Below are 20000 nucleotides of genomic sequence, written 5' to 3'. Positions count from 1 at the left end.
GGTAATCATATCCCATAGAAATGGGTAATCATATCCCTTAGAAATGGGTAATCATATCCCTTAGAAATGGGTAATCATATCCCATAGAAATGGGTAATCATATCCCTTAGAAATGGGTAATCATATCCCTTAGAAATGGGTAATCATATCCCTTAGAAATGGGTAATCATATCCCTTAGAAATGGGTAATCATATCCCATAGAAATGGGTAATCATATCCCTTAGAAATGGGTAATCATATCCCATAGAAATGGGTAATCATATCCCATAGAAATGGGTAATCATATCCCTTAGAAATGGGTAATCATATCCCATAGAAATGGGTAATCATATCCCTTAGAAATGGGTAATCATATCCCTTAGAAATGGGTAATCATATCCCTTAGAAATGGGTAATCATATCCCATAGAAATGGGTAATCATATCCCTTAGAAATGGGTAATCATATCCCATAGAAATGGGTAATCATATCCCTTAGAAATGGGTAATCATATCCCTTAGAAATGGGTAATCATATCCCTTAGAAATGGGTAATCATATCCCTTAGAAATGGGTAATCATATCCCTTAGAAATGGGTAATCATATCCCTTAGAAATGGGTAATCATATCCCTTAGAAATGGGTAATCATATCCCTTAGAAATGGGTAATCATATCCCATAGAAATGGGTAATCATATCCCTTAGAAATGGGTAATCATATCCCTTAGAAATGGGTAATCATATCCCATAGAAATGGGTAATCATATCCCTTAGAAATGGGTAATCATATCCCTTAGAAATGGGTAATCATATCCCTTAGAAATGGGTAATCATATCCCTTAGAAATGGGTAATCATATCCCATAGAAATGGGTAATCATATCCCTTAGAAATGGGTAATCATATCCCTTAGAAATGGGTAATCATATCCCTTAGAAATGGGTAATCATATCCCTTAGAAATGGGTAATCATATCCCTTAGAAATGGGTAATCATATCCCTTAGAAATGGGTAATCATATCCCTTAGAAATGGGTAATCATATCCCATAGAGAAATGGGTAATCATATCCCATAGAAATGGGTAATCATATCCCATAGAAATGGGTAATCATATCCCATAGAAATGGGTAATCATATCCCATAGAAATGGGTAATCATATCCCATAGAAATGGGTAATCATATCCCTTAGAAATGGGTAATCATATCCCTTAGAAATGGGTAATCATATCCCTTAGAAATGGGTAATCATATCCCATAGAAATGGGTAATCATATCCCTTAGAAATGGGTAATCATATCCCTTAGAAATGGGTAATCATATCCCTTAGAAATGGGTAATCATATCCCTTAGAAATGGGTAATCATATCCCATAGAAATGGGTAATCATATCCCATAGAAATGGGTAATCATATCCCATAGAAATGGGTAATCATATCCCATAGAAATGGGTAATCATATCCCATAGAAATGGGTAATCATATCCCTTAGAAATGGGTAATCATATCCCTTAGAAATGGGTAATCATATCCCTTAGAAATGGGTAATCATATCCCATAGAAATGGGTAATCATATCCCATAGAAATGGGTAATCATATCCCATAGAAATGGGTAATCATATCCCTTAGAAATGGGTAATCATATCCCTTAGAAATGGGTAATCATATCCCTTAGAAATGGGTAATCATATCCCATAGAAATGGGTAATCATATCCCTTAGAAATGGGTAATCATATCCCTTAGAAATGGGTAATCATATCCCATAGAAATGGGTAATCATATCCCTTAGAAATGGGTAATCATATCCCTTAGAAATGGGTAATCATATCCCTTAGAAATGGGTAATCATATCCCTTAGAAATGGGTAATCATATCCCATAGAAATGGGTAATCATATCCCTTAGAAATGGGTAATCATATCCCATAGAAATGGGTAATCATATCCCATAGAAATGGGTAATCATATCCCATAGAAATGGGTAATCATATCCCATAGAAATGGGTAATCATATCCCTTAGAAATGGGTAATCATATCCCTTAGAAATGGGTAATCATATCCCTTAGAAATGGGTAATCATATCCCTTAGAAATGGGTAATCATATCCCATAGAAATGGGTAATCATATCCCTTAGAAATGGGTAATCATATCCCTTAGAAATGGGTAATCATATCCCTTAGAAATGGGTAATCATATCCCATAGAAATGGGTAATCATATCCATAGAAATGGGTAATCATATCCCATAGAAATGGGTAATCATATCCTTAGAAATGGGTAATCATATCCCTTAGAAATGGGTAATCATATCCCTTAGAAATGGGTAATCATATCCCTTAGAAATGGGTAATCATATCCCTTAGAAATGGGTAATCATATCCCTTAGAAATGGGTAATCATATCCCATAGAAATGGGTAATCATATCCCTTAGAAATGGGTAATCATATCCCTTAGAAATGGGTAATCATATCCCTTAGAAATGGGTAATCATATCCCATAGAAATGGGTAATCATATCCCTTAGAAATGGGTAATCATACCCCATAGAAATGGGTAATAATTTTACCTGGGTAATAATTTACTTAAGTGATAATTTTTCCTCCTATAGGCCAGTGATCGTCAAACTCCAATCCATTAAATTTCTCTAAACAACATTAACGAAGCAATTGATACCAGGTTTTGATATCAAATTGGCTGTTCATGATGAGGTGGATAGTGATTACAAACTACCCTTCACCGGCCTTAATGACCCTGGCCGTTGATCGACCAATGAGCTTCGAGACACCAAACATTCATATAACCCAATTTATAACGAAATTCGTCCACTGTCTGATCTAACTTTTTTGGTTTGAGGGTCAGACTCGAACACAGCGCCACATCTGGGCCTGGCTGGGGAGGCATTTTTCTAAGAAAACTTCTTAGAATGCTTCAGTATGCTTAACCCCAAAATTTTTACTTAACTTTAAGAATTTTGCTAAGCATGTTTCTGAAAGCTGCCCTACGCTTACGTATTTGCTTAGCAGACGACAAATATTTTGACCCAAACTGCATTTCAGACTTCTTAAATCTTATGCTTAAGTTTTGCTTAGCATCGTGCTTAGTCCTTTTCTGTGTGGCACTTAAGTCACTTGCTCAGCTAAGCATAAAAATTAAGCAGAAATCTAAGAATTTTTCAGCACACGGCCCCTGATGTCGAATATGGACGTCTGATATAAACTATCTATGGTCTCTTTCTCTGCAATTCTGGACCGCTTCTATGTGCACAGCACTTGTGCAGGTAGATGTCTGTGTGTGTCTCCCGATGATGTGATTATCACACGAATGTGCACTTGGGAATTAATCATGCTTCATTTCCCCGTGGACTCATATATATATATATATATATATATATATATATATATATATATATATATATATATATATATATATATATATATATATATATATAACCTAGAGGAAAAGTTTTCGCTCGGCTGCTTCCTTTGGAAAGTAATAATACAGGAGGAGGCGAGCCCTTCCCTCGCTCCCACCCCACTTCGTCGCCTTCTAGGACACGCTGAAGAAAACGTGGGTAATATATCCCCTCTCTCTCTCTCTCTCTCTCTCTCTCTCTCTCTCTCTCTCTCTCTCTCTCTCTCTCTCTCTCCCCACAGAGAGAGAGTCACATACCTCGCTCACGCTGGCTGGTTAATGGTTCATCATCACCTCTTCCTTCATAGTCCAAACAAGACAATTAACTCCCTTTTAACTACCATCCGTTCCTATAATTACCTTCATTCCATGACCCATGTATTTGGCTCACAGTCTTAAGGTTACAGGTAGGGTAAACAGGCCAATTTACCCGTTAAGCCCAGTGGTACGACCCTTGAGTATGATGACCTGGTTTCTGACCCTGACCTTCAACAGCCAGGTCAAAGGTCAAGCCAACATACTCAAAGGTCGTACCGTCGTACTCAGGGTCTGACATATGGTAAGGTGGTTGGACTTTAAACTTTAACGACTGTCAGGGTCGTTAAGCCGCCAACACTCTAGTTAGAACCAGCAGTCGAACAATCTTTTTAACACTTCCAAGTGTTGAAAGATTAATTTTCGTCTTTTCCCTGGTGCCACCTTGCTGACGTGGGAAACGGCGATCAAGTATAATCAATGAATAGATTATATAATATATATATATATATAAAATGAAACACGATAAGTTCCCAAGTGCACTTTCGTGTAATTATCACATCATCAGGGGAGACACAAGACAGAAATATAAGTCAGTTGATATACATCGAAGAGACGAAGCTAGGACGCCATTTGGTGTATATATATATATATATATATATATATATATATATATATATATATATATATATATATATATATATATATATATATATATATCCTATGACTATTGTGAATAACACTACGGTAAAGTGCGGTTGTCGACGCATGCGCAGTGTGCCGCCAACGCCCCATGGCTGCCGAGTGCTGCCACGTCATTGGTCGATGGCAAATGCATGACAGTGTGTTGTCAGGCCTGGGTCAGAGCAGCGCGCTCTATGACGTATCGATACAATGATCGTAGAGCGAATGATAGAGTCTCTATCAACGCAACGTATCAGACTTTGGATTTACGATGATTTGGACGTCTTAAACAGCCTTCGTTTATAATTTCCTTCTACAAATATCATTATGATAGGTTTGGCTGGGCAAAATTGTTTTCCATTGTGTATCATTTAGCTAACTTAACAGTCGTTCAGTACGTTAATTAAACACCTGTATTCATATATATATATATGGCTCAGAAACAACGAATCTAAATATGTTTATATATATATTTTGTGTAAGTAAACCTGATATGTCTTTCATAACACGGTTTATGCAATACGTTACTTTGTACGTGAGTCATATCCACATACCTTCTCCATTTTTCATCACATTCCTCCCTGACTCCTAAGCACGAACGAGCGAAGAATGTACAACCCTTGGGGTGGCAAACTGTGTACGACCCCTGGGGTAGCAAATTATGGTTAGGTTATCATAACCTAAGATGGGTCGTGCTGAAGAATCGAACCGATACCTCCAAAAGTTTAGTTCAATTCTCACAGTTGTTTACAATACTTGATTACCTCAGTACCACATATTTTTTATGGTATTGTATTTGTTGAATTACCAGAACAAATAGGTACGTTGGACAATTTTTTTTGGGGGGGCAATAGATAGTGTGTCTATTGCTTTCAAAAGGTGGGGTTTTGGCGACAGATGTGTGTGTGTGTGTGTGTGTGTGTAAAACAGGGAGCTAAATTACATTTAAAAACATGAGTCGGTTTTCAAGGTGATGTGCAAAAATCACTGAAGCCTTTTGTTTGTATGTTTTCCAAAGTAAGTTCCACCGCAAGCTTCACTTTCAGTTAATAATCAAGTCATTATTGTGGCAAATATAAGCATCTGCTACTTTCCATAGAGCCAAAGAGAGAATTGTCGAAAATATTTGGCTAATTTCTTCGATATGACGTAGGAACTCCAAAAAAAAAAGGAAAAAAAAAAAGTATTGTACATGAAGACATGAATATAATCCAGCGCCTGGCAGCGGGGTGTAGGTGGGTATTGACCACAAGTGTATACCTTCCTAGAACATCCCTTAGCGAGACGTTTCGGGTGTGGTTATGGTGTGTATATATATATATATATATATATATATATATATATATATATATATATATATATATATATATATATAGAGAGAGAGAGAGAGAGAGAGAGAGAGAGAGAGAAAAGGATCACAATTTTGCGCGTGATCAACATATTCCTATGAGTCCACGGGGAAAATGAAACACGATAAGGTCCCAAGTGCACTTTCGTGTCATAATCACATCATCAGGGGAGAGACACAAGAGAGAAATATAACAGTCAGTTGATATACATCGAAGAGACGAAGCTAGGACCTAGCTTCGTCTCTTCGATGTTTATCAACTGACTGTTATATTTCTCTCTTGTGTCTCCCATGATGATGTGATTATTACATGAAAGTGCACTTGGGAACTTTTCGTGTTTCATTTTCCCCGTGGACTCATATATATATATATATATATATATATATATATATATATATATATATATATATATATATATATATATATATATGAATGTATGTTTGCGTGTGGAATTCAAGTATGTAATCAAAATTTACTTTACGAAAACAGAGTTCTCACTCTTTACTTTTCCTGTGCATTTTTATTAATGCTCAACTCACGTATCTATCAATAAAGCCTTTATTGCCACATATCAACAAAGACGGACTTACGGAACTGTAATCAACTGGTGGGACGACGCCAGCATGTCTGCACGCCACACCAGTTGCTGGGAATGGCTTTGAAACATTGCCAAGCAAAATTGCTAGGCTGCTGAGTCAAGGGGGGAAGAAATGAGTCAACTATTTTTTCTTCTTCTTCTTTTTTTTGCTTTTGCAGACAGGTCAAACCTGACCTTGCTATTGTAGACAGGTCAAACCTGACCTTGCTATTGTAGACAGGTCAAACCTGACCTTGCTATTGTAGACAGGTCAAACCTGACCTTGCTATTGTAGACAGGTCAAACCTGACCTTGCTATTGTAAACAGGTCAAACCTGACCTTGCTATTGCAGACAGGTCAAACCTGACCTTGCTATTGTAGACAGGTCAAACCTGACCTTGCTACTATAGACAGGTCAAACCTGACCTTGCTATTGTAAACAGGTCAAACCTGACCTTGCTATTGTAAACAGGTCAAACCTGACCTTGCTATTGCAGACAGGTCAAACCTGACCTTGCTATTGTAGACAGGTCAAACCTGACCTTGCTATTATAAACAGGTCAAACCTGACCTTTGCTATTGCAGACAGGTCAAACCTGACCTTGCTATTATAAACAGGTCAAACCTGACCTTTGCTATTGCAGACAGGTCAAACCTGACCTTGCTATTGTAGACAGGTCCAAAACGTCTCCGCAGACGAATTGGGTCGAAGATATTCATTTAAACAGAGACTTCAATATTGGTCAAAACACTTAATAATTGTGGTTATCATGATATAATGAACAGGTCATACCTTCTCTTCATGGAATTAATCATTTTCTCTTTTCTTTTTTTCCATTTTCCATTCTGTAAGGCCATTTATTTTCTATACGGAATGTTGGATTTCTGTTTCTCTCTGGTTCAATACGAAAGCCCACTTCTGATCTATCAAGCCACTTCATCTATCACTATTTCTCGCCATATTCTTCAAGTCATTCAAGTCTGTCAACAAGGCTTATTGAGTGGTTGGTTATTTTGACTTTGAGTCTATGGACAGCCAGTGTCATAATAGCCGTTAACTGTATGTTAGAGTACCAAAAGGAGAAATAAATACAGTCTTAATAAGTTCAAATAATTCTAAGACCATATGACTCAAAGGGTAGGAATCGTGTCCTTGGGTTTCGGGAGGGAAAAGTAAAAGAGAAAGGAAAGGTTTGACATTCTTAACAATGTTAATCTTAATTTCAGAGTCAAACCAAAAAGAATAGTTCTTGATGAGATAAAAAAAAAAAAACGTGAGGTACATCATCCAATGACAGATGTCCAAAGACATGGTGGCGGAGCTTTGCACGCAACCTCTGGACTCCATCAATTAAAATCATGGTTCTCTTTGCCAAAGTGACTCTTCGTATTCTTGGCCTATCCATGGCGTGATATAGTCTTGCATAGCATACTGCTCGTTTGAGTAGAACAAGTAATTATTCTCCTGCAGCAGTAATGAGCGAACTCACTTTGGACTTACATGAATACAGGATGATCAATGTAGAAAAGGATGATAAACATGTCTTTTTCTAATGTTTGCAACAAAACGAATTAGCGAAAGCTATTAAGATCGGTTGAATGTTGCCAGATCTGATACATGGAGAGTATGGTTAATACATCGTACACATAATTCGGTTAAGGGAACAGTTGGTAGACAAAAATATTATATTTCCGAGAGCGACTTTGTGTATGTAGGACTTCCATGATTATTAATCATGGAATGATAATAGGATATTCATTTCATTTCATTTTTCATTCATACTATTCGCCATTTCCCGCATTAGCGAGGTAGCGTTAAGAACAGAGGACTGGGCCTTTGAGGGAATATCCTCACCTGGCCCCCTTCTCTGTTCCTTCCTTTGGAAAAAAAAAAAAAAAAATGGGATATATCATTTATTTTTAGTTTTTCTTATTTCTTCTCTTTTTTCGTTATTTGAGCATTTGAGTTATGCGTACTGATGATGTGATTACTACACGAAAGTGCACTTGGGAACTTATCGTATTTCATTGCCCTGTGGACTCGTAGGATTATATATATATATATATATATATATATATATATATATATATATATATATATATATATATATATATATATATATATATATAATAAAGGCAGACAGTATGAATTATGTACATGTGTATATATTTGTATGTCTGTGTGTGTGTATATATATGTATACTTTGAGATGTATAGGTATGTATATTTGCGTGTGTGGACGTGTATGTATATACATGTGTAGGTGGGTGGGTTGGGCCATTCTTTCGTCTGTTTCCTTGCGCTACCTCGCTAACGCGGGAGACAGCGACAGAGCAAAATAATAAATATATATATATATATATATATATATATATATATATATATATATATATATATATATATATATATATATATATATATATATTGGAAAGGATCACAATTTTGCGCGTGATCATGATATTCCTATGATGTGATTATTACACGAACGTGCACATGGGAACTTTTCGTGTTTCATTATATGCAAACTTTTGCAAACTATTCGCCATTTCCCGCGTTAGCGAGGTAGTGCTAAGAACAGAGGACTGGGCCTTTGAGGGAATATCCTCACCTGGCCTCCTTCTCTGTTCCTTCTTTTGGAAAATTAAAAAAAAAAAAGAGAGGGGAGGATTTCCAGCCTCCCGCTCCCTCCCCTTTTAGTCGCCTTCTACGACACGCAGGGAATACGTGGGAAGTATTCTTTCTCCCCTATCCCCAGGGATAATATATATATATATATATATATATATATATATATATATATATATATATATATATATGCTACAGAGTCTAGTGTTAATGACCCCTGCATGCATGGGTCAAGTACACATACCTAGACACACGATCTTCGCCCTTACACTCAGATATGTTAATGACCACTGCATGCATGGGTTAAGTACACATACCTAGACACACGATCTTCGCCCCTACACTCAGATATGTTAATGACCCCTGCATGCATGGGTTAAGTACACATACCTAGACACACGATCTTCGCCCCTACACTCAGAGACCCACCACTGGTCCCTGTACTTTCTATATTGACATAGAGAACATTCTATCTTTATTGACCCATAGCTCGTTCTAATACCCTTCACGTGCTGTTTACCCCTTCACCATCGCCTCTAACGACCCCATTAACTCGTCAACCACTCCCTCCCCCAACATCCATTTACTCCAGCCCACCACCAACCCCAACACAGCCCCTTCCCTTCCTTCCTCCATCAACCCCAGCCCACCACTCCAACACAGCCCCCTCCTCCCCTTCCCTTCCTTCCCCCATCAACCCCAGCCCACCACTCCAACACAGGCCCCTCCTCCCCTTCCCTCCCTTCCCCCATCAACCCCAGCCCACCACTCCAACACAGCCCCCTCCTCCCCTTCCCTTCCTTCCCCCATCAACCCCAGCCCACCACTCCAACACAGGCCCCTCCTCCCCTTCCCTCCCTTCCCCCATCAACCCCAGCCCACCACTCCAACACAGGCCCCTCCTCCCCTTCCCTTCCTTCCCCCATCAACCCCAGCCCACCACTCCAACACAGGCCCCTTCCCCCACCATTCCCCCTTCCCTCCCATCACCCCATCACGGTATGCTCGTCAATAATGAGGGACCTAACCCCGAACTGAAGTAATATTACCTTCCCCTCGTTCCTTCCTTGTTCTGTTAACTGGCCTCTGTTATCACCGTTGCTCGAATGGTGCCTGTTACCTCATAGTTCAACAATGCCACTGTTTTCAAGTGTCAAGTCTCTGTTGTAACTGGTGTATTATGTGTCACCTTTAACTGCCACTTAAACATTTTCTTTTTTTTTATGTATATTATTTTGCTTTGTCAACTTTAAAAGAAAATCCAGAGTACATTTTAGGAAGACCACTTTAAAAGAAAATCCAGAATACATTTTAGGAAGACAACTTTAAAAGAAAATCCAGAATAGGAAGACAACTTTAAAAGAAAATCCAAAATACATTTTAGGAAGACAACTTTAAAAGAAAATCCAGAATACATTTTAGGAAGACAACTTTAAAAGAAAATCCAGAATAGGAAGACAACTTTAAAAGAAAATCCAAAATACATTTTAGGAAGACCACTTTAAAAGAAAATCCAGAATACATTTTAGGAAGACAACTTTAAAAGAAAATCCAGAATACATTTTAGGAAGACAACTTTAAAAGAAAATCCAGAATACATTTTAGGAAGACAACTTTAAAAGAAAATCCAGAATACATTTTAGGAAGACAACTTTAAAAGAAAATCCAGAATACATTTTAGGAAGACAACTTTAAAAGAAAATCCAGAATACATTTTAGGAAGACAACTTTAAAAGAAAATCCAGAATACATTTTAGGAAGACAACTTTAAAAGAAAATCCAGAATACATTTTAGGAAGACAACTTTAAAAGAAAATCCAGAATACATTTTAGGAAGACAACTTTAAAAGAAAATCCAGAATAGGAAGACAACTTTAAAAGAAAATCCAAAATACATTTTAGGAAGACAACTTTAAAAGAAAATCCACAATACATTTTAGGAAGACAACTTTAAAAGAAAATCCAGAATACATTTTAGGAAGACAACTTTAAAAGAAAATCCAGAATACATTTTAGGAAGACAACTTTAAAAGAAAATCCAGAATACATTTTAGGAAGACCACTTTAAAAGAAAATCCAGAATACATTTTAGGAAGACCACTTTAAAAGAAAATCCAGAATACATTTTAGGAAGACAACTTTAAAAGAAAATCCAGAATACATTTTAGGAAGACAACTTTAAAAGAAAATCCAGAATACATTTTAGGAAGACAACTTTAAAAGAAAATCCAGAATACATTTTAGGAAGACAACTTTAAAAGAAAATCCAGAATACATTTTAGGAAGACCACTTTAAAAGAAAATCCAGAATACATTTTAGGAAGACATCCGAGTGAATATTTGTATATGTTTATTGGCTGTTCCAGGGAGCGGACACGACGCCCTCCTTCCCCCCCACTGTGTGTGTGTGTGTGTGTGTGTGTGTGTGACCGCTTCTAGAAGGCCCCTTCGGCTTCGAGGGCGCGCCCTTTGTGAGTTCGACAGCGCTCCCCCGTCGTTCCCACGTCCTTAGCGACCTGCCTTCTTTCTGGCCTCGGTCCCCACCTACAGAAGTGGTCCGTTCGTACCATATACACTACCACGGTTGCAGACAAACCACCAAAGACCTCAAAGGCTTCTCTATCCAGGGGGTGGTCTTCACCCCTGGCACAGAGAGGGGGGGCGTCTTCATCCTGACGAAGTGAGCCATCAGGAAGCGAAAGCGAAGTCTTAAGCACCATGAGACCTCCACAGGTAGGCAGGTGAGCGGGCCCTAGCCCCCCAGGCCCTTAGCCCTGGCCCAGCCCCTGGGCCCAGCCTAGCAACGGGATCGAACCCGGGCGTTGCCACAACACAGCCATGACCTCAGTCTCAACTACATTTCTCTTTTTCTTTTTTACCTTCTTCGTTACCGTGGACTTTGGCAATGCCAGCAGATTTCCATTCTATTCTCCATAAAAGCAGTATGTCTACTCATGGGGGCCTTTTTTTTTCCCCTGTTTTAACAGCTATAAAAGACGTGATAAGAAATAAAAATTTTCATTTTATTCTCCATAAAAGCAAGGAGCTTTTTTCCCTGTTTTAACAGCTATAAAATACGTGATAACAAATAAAAATTTTCATTTTATTCTCCATAAAAGCAAGGAGCTTTTTTCCCTGTTTTAACAGCTATAAAATACGTGATAACAAATAAAAATTTTCCTTTTATTCTCCATAAAGCAAGGAGCTTTTTTCCCTGTTTTAACAGCTATGAAATACGTAATAACAAATAAAAATTTTCATTTTATTCTCCATAAAAGCAAGGAGCTTTTTTCCCTGTTTTAACAGCTATAAAAGACGTAATAAGAAATAAAATTTTCATTTTATTCTCCATAAAAGCAAGGAGCTTTTTTCCCTGTTTTAACAGCTATAAAATACGTAATAACAAATAAAAATTTTCATTTTATTCTCCATAAAAGCAAGGAGCTTTTTTTCCCTCTTTTAACAGCTATAAAAGACGTAATAACAAATAAAAATTTTCATTTTATTCTCCATAAAAGCAAGGAGCTTTTTTCCCTGTTTTAACAGCTATAAAATACGTAATAACAAATAAAAATTTTCATTTTATTCTCCATAAAAGCAAGGAGCTATTTTCCCTCTTTTAACAGCTATAAAAGACGTAATAAGAAATAAAAATTTTCATTTTATTCTCCATAAAAGCAAGGAGCTTTTTTCCCTGTTTTAACAGCTATGAAATACGTAATAACAAATAAAAATTTTCATTTTATTCTCCATAAAAGCAAGGAGCTTTTTTCCCTGTTTTAACAGCTATAAAATACGTGATAACAAATAAAAATTTTCATTTTATTCTCCATAAAAGCAAGGAGCTTTTTTCCCTGTTTTAACAGCTATAAAATACGTAATAACAAATAAAAATTTTCATTTTATTCTCCATAAAAGCAAGGAGCTATTTTCCCTGTTTTAACAGCTATAAAATACGTAATAACAAATAAAAATTTTCATTTTATTCTCCATAAAAGCAAGGAGCTATTTTCCCTCTTTTAACAGCTATAAAAGACGTAATAAGAAATAAAATTTTCATTTTATTCTCCATAAAAGCAAGGAGCTTTTTTCCCTGTTTTAACAGCTATAAAATACGTAATAACAAATAAAAATTTTCATTTTATTCTCCATAAAAGCAGTAAGGTGTGTCTACTCATGGGGGCTTTTGGGGGGGCTTTTTAACAGCTATAAAAGAGGTAATAACAAATAAAAAAATTATCCTCATTTCAGACATGGCGTTCAATTTCAGTCAATCTATAAAAGGTAATTAACTCTCTTTTTTTTTTTCAAGAGTTTGTGCGCTTGTCTGTAAGTAATTTACAGCCAAACTGTAATACCTGAAGGCTGTAAATTGATTAGCTTTGATGGGCTCAATTTACAACCTCAGAATAATGGCTTCCTTGGCTGACATAACACAAAAACCAAAAAAAAAACCCAGTTTTTCAATGAAACTTTGGTTAGAAACGCCATTTTTTTGTTTCCCTTCGTGCAATGTCTAATACCTTAACCCATTCTGTATTTCGACTTCATCAATAAACTGGGGAAAAAATTAAAGAATGTGAATAAAAGGACTTAAATTCATAGAGATAACTATGTAATGTTAAATTTCTAATGTTTTTTTTCTTTTTTTTTTTTTACCATCTAGCTCCTGTGGAACTTCCATGACACCCAAATTTTTTGATGGTCATGCATTTGCATTTCAATATATATCATATCAAATATGTGATATGACGTCCACTTGAATGCATTTGTATTCAAAATATATCAAATATGTGATATGACGTCCACTTGAATGCATTTGTATTCAAAATATATCAAATATGTGATATGACGTCCACTTGAATGTATTTGTATTCAAAATATATCAAATATGTGATATGACGTCCACCTGAATGCATCTGTATTCAAAGTATATCATACCAAATATGTGATATGTCTTTGTATTCAATATATATCATATCAAATATGTGATATGACGTCCACTTGAATGCATCTGTATTCAAAATATACCATATCAATGTCGGACCTAAACTTGAATGTATTTGTATTCAAATATGTGATATGTGATATACTCTGACGTCCACTTACAGTGGAATCTCCACCACTAGACATCCCTTCCACAGTGGAGGTAGGTGGAGGTGGTGGGAGCAGCTGGTAAAGGTTATTATCCATTATTCATTTCTACCTAACCTACTCCAGCGAGCCACATGGTCCTATAGCTGGACTACTGGTTCATTACTAGCAATAATGGCAACATAGCCCAATAAAGCAACAACATAGGCCAGTAAAGCAGCAACATAGCCCAGTAAAGCAGCAATATAGCCCAATAAAGCAGCAACATAGCCCAGTAAAGCAGCAACATAGCCCAGTAAAGCAGCAATATAGCCCAATAAAGCAGCAACATAGCCCAGTAAAGCAGCAATATAGCCCAGTAAAGCAGCAATATAGCCCAGTAAAGCAGCAACATAGCCCAGTAAAGCAGCAATATAGCCCAGTAAAGCAGCAACATAGCCCAGTAAAGCAGCAATATAGCCCAGTAAAGCAGCAACATAGCCCAGTAAAGCAGCAACATAGCCCAGTAAAGCAGCAACATAGCCCAGTAAAGCAGCAACATAGCCCAGTAAAGCAGCAACATAGCCCAGTAAAGCAACAACATAGGCCAGTAAAGCAGCAACATAGCCCAGTAAAGCAGCAACATAGCCCAGTAAAGCAGCAACATAGCCCAGTAAAGCAGCAATATAGCCCAGTAAAGCAGCAACATAGCCCAGTAAAGCAGCAACATAGCCCAGTAAAGCAGCAACATAGCCCAGTAAAGCAGCAACATAGCCCAGTAAAGCAGCAATATAGCCCAGTAAAGCAGCAACATAGCCCAGTAAAGCAGCAACATAGCCCAGTAAAGCAGCAACATAGCCCAGTAAAGCAGCAATATAGCCCAGTAAAGCAGCAATATAGCCCAGTAAAGCAGCAACATAGCCCAGTAAAGCAGCAATATAGCCCAGTAAAGCAGCAACATAGCCCAGTAAAGCAGCAACATAGCCCAGTAAAGCAGCAACATAGCCCAGTAAAGCAGCAACATAGCCCAGTAAAGCAGCAATATAGCCCAGTAAAGCAGCAACATAGCCCAGTAAAGCAGCAACATAGCCCAGTAAAGCAGCAACATAGCCCAGTAAAGCAGCAACATAGCCCAGTAAAGCAGCAACATAGCCCAGTAAAGCAGCAATATAGCCCAGTAAAGCAGCAACATAGCCCAGTAAAGCAGCAACATAGCCCAGTAAAGCAGCAATATAGCCCAGTAAAGCAGCAACATAGCCCAGTACAGCAGCAACATAGCCCAGTAAAGCAGATCGCCCTAGTTTTAAGTTACTAATAAAAAAAAAAATAGTTTTGATAAGTATATAATTGTGTAAGATGGCTGATTTCCTGATATCAAGACAATAGAAAAAAAAAACCCTTACTGCCAACAAAAGTGCCCTAATAACATAAGTAGCACTTGTTGCTTTATTTGTTGCTTTATGTTTGGAAATAAAAGAAAAACAAAGCGGCAAGACATAACGCGCCACATTCAATACTGGCGCGTCAGGACCCAGTGTGTAATGTCGCCTCCACTCTCCACCACAGACGCCAGGGGACATACACATTACTTCTACGATCGTCAGAATTTATATACTAATATGTATATATATATCTACATAGCTTCCTAGGTCTGATGAGAGAGTATACACACACATTTTCAGGGCCACCATGTCGACCTGCAGAGCCACTGGAGTTAGGGAGTGGAAGATATGACATTTCTACGACTTAATGGCAGTGTGGTGATTGGTTAATACATGTAGTTACGGGAATTTAACTACCACCTAACCTAACTCGGCTATATAAACAGGGTAGTTTAGTCATATAAATCCACAAAACTACTAATATACAATCACACAGCACGCGTAACCCAGGAATAGCACACCCCATACTATATATATATATATATATATATATATATATATATATATATATATATATATATATATGTATATATATATATATTTTCACACATACAGACATTCCTATGAGTCCACGGCGAAAATGAAACACGAAAAGTTCCCAAGTGCACTTTCGTGTCATAATCACATCATCAGGGGAGACACAAGAGAGAAATATAACAGTCAGTTGATATACATCGAAGAGACGAAGCTAGGACGCCATTTGGTAAACATGTGTCTCTCCCCTGATGATGTGATTATGACACGAAAGTGCACTTGGGAACTTTTCGTGTTTCATTTTCCCCGTGGACTCATAAGAATATCTTGATCTCGCGCAAAATTGTGATCCTTTCCACACATACAGACATATATTTCAACACGCACGAAGGAGAGAGAGAGAGGGGGGAAAAAAGTAATAAATGAGGGAAAATAGTATGGGCTGACTTTGTATTTGTTATCATGCAAGGTAATATTTCTTCCCCCATTGACTGTATTGAACACTCGAGTTCAAACTTTGGGATGTCAAGGAAGAAAATGGTAGTTAAGAGGGAAAAAAGGATGTGTGAAATATGTCCTTCTACTCAGGAGATGAGTTAAGGAAACCAATTTGACTAGGTCAAGATATATCAATGATAGTTTCACATGTCTTTGTACCTAAGGAAAAAAGTAGTGTTAGCTCTTATTAATAAGAAAATGTCAGGGAAGAAAATGGCAGTGAAGAGGCAAAACAGGATGTGTGAAATATGTCCTCCTACTGAGGAGGTGGGTTCAAGAAACCAATTTGACTAGGTCAAGATATATCAATGATAGTTTCACATGTCTTTGTACCTAAGCAAAAAAGTAGTGTTAGCTCTTATTAATAAGAAAATGTCAGGGAAGAAAATGGCAGTGAAGAGGCAAAACAGGATGTGTGAAATATGTCCTTCTACTCAGGAGATGAGTTAAGGAAACCAATTTGACTAGGTCAAGATATATCAATGATAGTTTCACATGCCTTTGTACCTAAGCCAAAAAGTAGTGTTAGCTCTTAATAATAAGAAAATGTCAGGGAAGAAAATGGTAGTGAAGAGGCAAAACAGGATGTGTGAAATATGTCCTTCTACTGAGGAGGTGGGTTAAGGAAACCAATTTGACTAGGTCAAGATATATCAATGATAGTTTCACATGTCTTTGTACCTAAGGAAAAAAGTAGTGTTATATCATATCAATAAGAAAATGTTATTTTTTTTCCCCCCATTGTCCAGTTCTGGGAGGTGATCAGTGATGAACATGGCATTAACCCCAACGGCATCTACGAAGGCCAACATGAAATTCAACTTGAACGCATCAATGTCTATTACAACGAAGCTACAGGTAAGTTCCTTCCCCCTCACCTTCACTGTGATCCACTGCGAAGTCGTGTCACTGCCCACTGAGGAAAAGGATATTCATCACAGTTCACTAAACACTCGTAAGAAGAAGATGGTCTACCACGAGCTGCACCGCGTCATTGGCTTTCCTCCACCTGTGGCCAAGGAAGAAACAACCTTGTTGTAAAGTGATGTAATTGCACTATTATAACATATAGCTACCTTGTTATATATATATATATATATATATATATATATATATATATATATATATATATATATATATATATATATATATATATATATCTCAGTATATACCAGTATGATGAAGGTGCGCGTGTATATGCACTTTCTTCGTGTGTGTGTGTGTATATATATATATATATATATATATACACACACACACACGAAGAAAGTGCATATACACGCGCACCTTCATCATACTGGTATATACTGAGATATATATATATATATATATATATATATATATATATATATATATATATATATATATATATATATATTTTGTTTTTATTTTGCTTTATCGCTGTCTCCCGCGTTAGCGAGGTAGCGCAAGGAAACAGACGAAAGAATGGCCCAACCCACCAACATACACATGTATATACATACATGTCCACACACGCAAATATACATACCCATACATCTCAATGTACACATATATATACACACAGAGACATATACATATATACACATGCACATAATTCATGCTGTGTGCCTTTATTTGTTCCCATCGCCACCTCGCCACACATGGAATAACAACCCCCTCCCCCCTCATGTGCGCGAGATAGCGCTAGGAAAAGACAACAAAGGCCCCATTCGTTCACACTCAGTCTCTAGCTGTCATGTAATAATGCACCGAAACCACAGCTCCCTTTCCACATCCAGGCCCCACACACTTTGCATGGTTTACCCCAGACGCTTCACATGCCCTGGTTCAATCCATTGACAGCACGTCGACCCCGGTATACCACATCGTTCCAATTCACTCTATTCCTTGCACGACTTTCACCCTCCTGCATGTTCAGGCCCCGATCACTGAAAATCTTTTTCACTCCATCTTTCCACCTCCAATTTGGTCTCCCACTTCTCCTCGTTCCCTCCACCTCTGACACATATATCCTCTTGGTCAATTTTTCCTCACTCATTCTCTCCATGTGCCCAAACCATTTCAAAACACCCTCTTCTGCTCTCTCAACCACGCTCTTTTTATTTCCACACATCTCTCTTACCCTTACATTACTTACTCGATCAAACCACCTCACAACACACATTGTCCTCAAACATCTCATTTCCAGCACATCCACCCTCCTGCGCACAACTCTATCCATAGCCAACGCCTCGCAACCATACAACATTGTTGGAACCACTATTCCTTCAAACATACCCATTTTTGCTTTCCGAGATAATGTTCTCGACTTCCACACATTCTTCAAGGCTCCCAGGATTTTCGCCCCCTCCCCCACCCTATGATTCACTTCCGCTTCCATGGTTCCATCCGCTGCCAGATCCACTTCCAGATATCTAAAACACTTTACATCCTCCAGTTTTTCTCCATTCAAACTTACCTCCCAATTGACTTGACCCTCAACCCTACTGTACCTAATAACCTTGCTCTTATTCACATTTACTCTTACCTTTCTTCATTCACACACTTTACCAAACTCAGTCACCAGCTTCTGCAGTTTCTCACATGAATCAGCCACCAGCGCTGTATCATCAGCGAACAACAACTGACTCACTTCCCAAGCTCTCTCATCCCCAACAGACTTCATACTTGCCCCTCTTTCCAAAACTCTTGCATTCACCTCCCTAACAACCCCATCCATAAACAAATTAAACAACCATGGAGACATCACACACCCCTGCCGCAAACCTACATTCACTGAGAACCAATCACTTTCCTCTCTTCCTACACGTACACATGCCTTACATCCTCGATAAAAAGTTTTCACTGCTTCTAACAACTTTCCTCCCACACCATATATTCTTAATACCTTCCTTAGAGCATCTCTATCAACTCTATCATATGCCTTCTCCAGATCCATAAATGCTACATACAAATCCATTTGCTTTTCTAAGTATTTCTCACATACATTCTTCAAAGCAAACACCTGATCCACACATCCTCTACCACTTCTGAAACCACACTGCTCTTCCCCAATCTGATGCTCTGTACATGCCTTCACCCTCTCAATCAATACCCTCCCATATAATTTACCAGGAATACTCAACAAACTTATACCTCTGTAATTTGAGCACTCACTCTTATCCCCTTTGCCTTTGTACAATGGCACTATGCAAGCATTCCGCCAATCCTCAGGCACCTCACCATGAATCATACATACATTAAATAACCTTACCAACCAGTCAACAATACAGTCACCCCCCTTTTTAATAAATTCCACTGCAATACAATCCAAACCTGCTGCTCTGCCGGCTTTCATCTTCCGTAAAGCTTTTACTACCTCTTCTCTATTTACCAAATCATTTTCCCTAACCCTCTCACTTTGCACACCACCTCGACCAAGACACCCCACATCTGCCACTCTATCATCAAACACATTCAACAAACCTTCAAAATACTCACTCCATCTCCTTCTCACATCACCACTACTTGTTATCACCTCCCCATTAGCCCCCTTCACTGAAGTTCCCATTTGCTCCCTTGTCTTACGCACTTTATTTACCTCCTTCCAAAACATCTTTTTATTCTCCCTGAAATTTAATGATACTCTCTCACCCCAACTCTCATTTGCC

General features: G+C 37.9%; 1 protein-coding gene across 2 annotated transcripts in view; it reads left to right on the top strand.

The window, feature by feature from the left end:
- LOC139761098 (tubulin beta-4B chain-like) overlaps window positions 1–20000 on the top strand; it is a 42773-nt gene that overhangs the window by 4241 nt on the left and 18532 nt on the right. For both annotated transcript variants that reach the window (XM_071684981.1, XM_071684982.1), the window contains exon 2: window positions 17118–17226. In XM_071684981.1, the coding sequence (XP_071541082.1) occupies window positions 17118–17226 (109 nt within the window). The remainder of the gene's footprint in view (window positions 1–17117; window positions 17227–20000) is intronic.

This window comes from Panulirus ornatus, chromosome 39 (assembly GCF_036320965.1).
Source record: "Panulirus ornatus isolate Po-2019 chromosome 39, ASM3632096v1, whole genome shotgun sequence".
Classification (NCBI taxonomy): Eukaryota; Metazoa; Arthropoda; class Malacostraca; order Decapoda; family Palinuridae; genus Panulirus; species Panulirus ornatus.
This window is presented reverse-complemented; position numbering and strand designations above follow the sequence as displayed.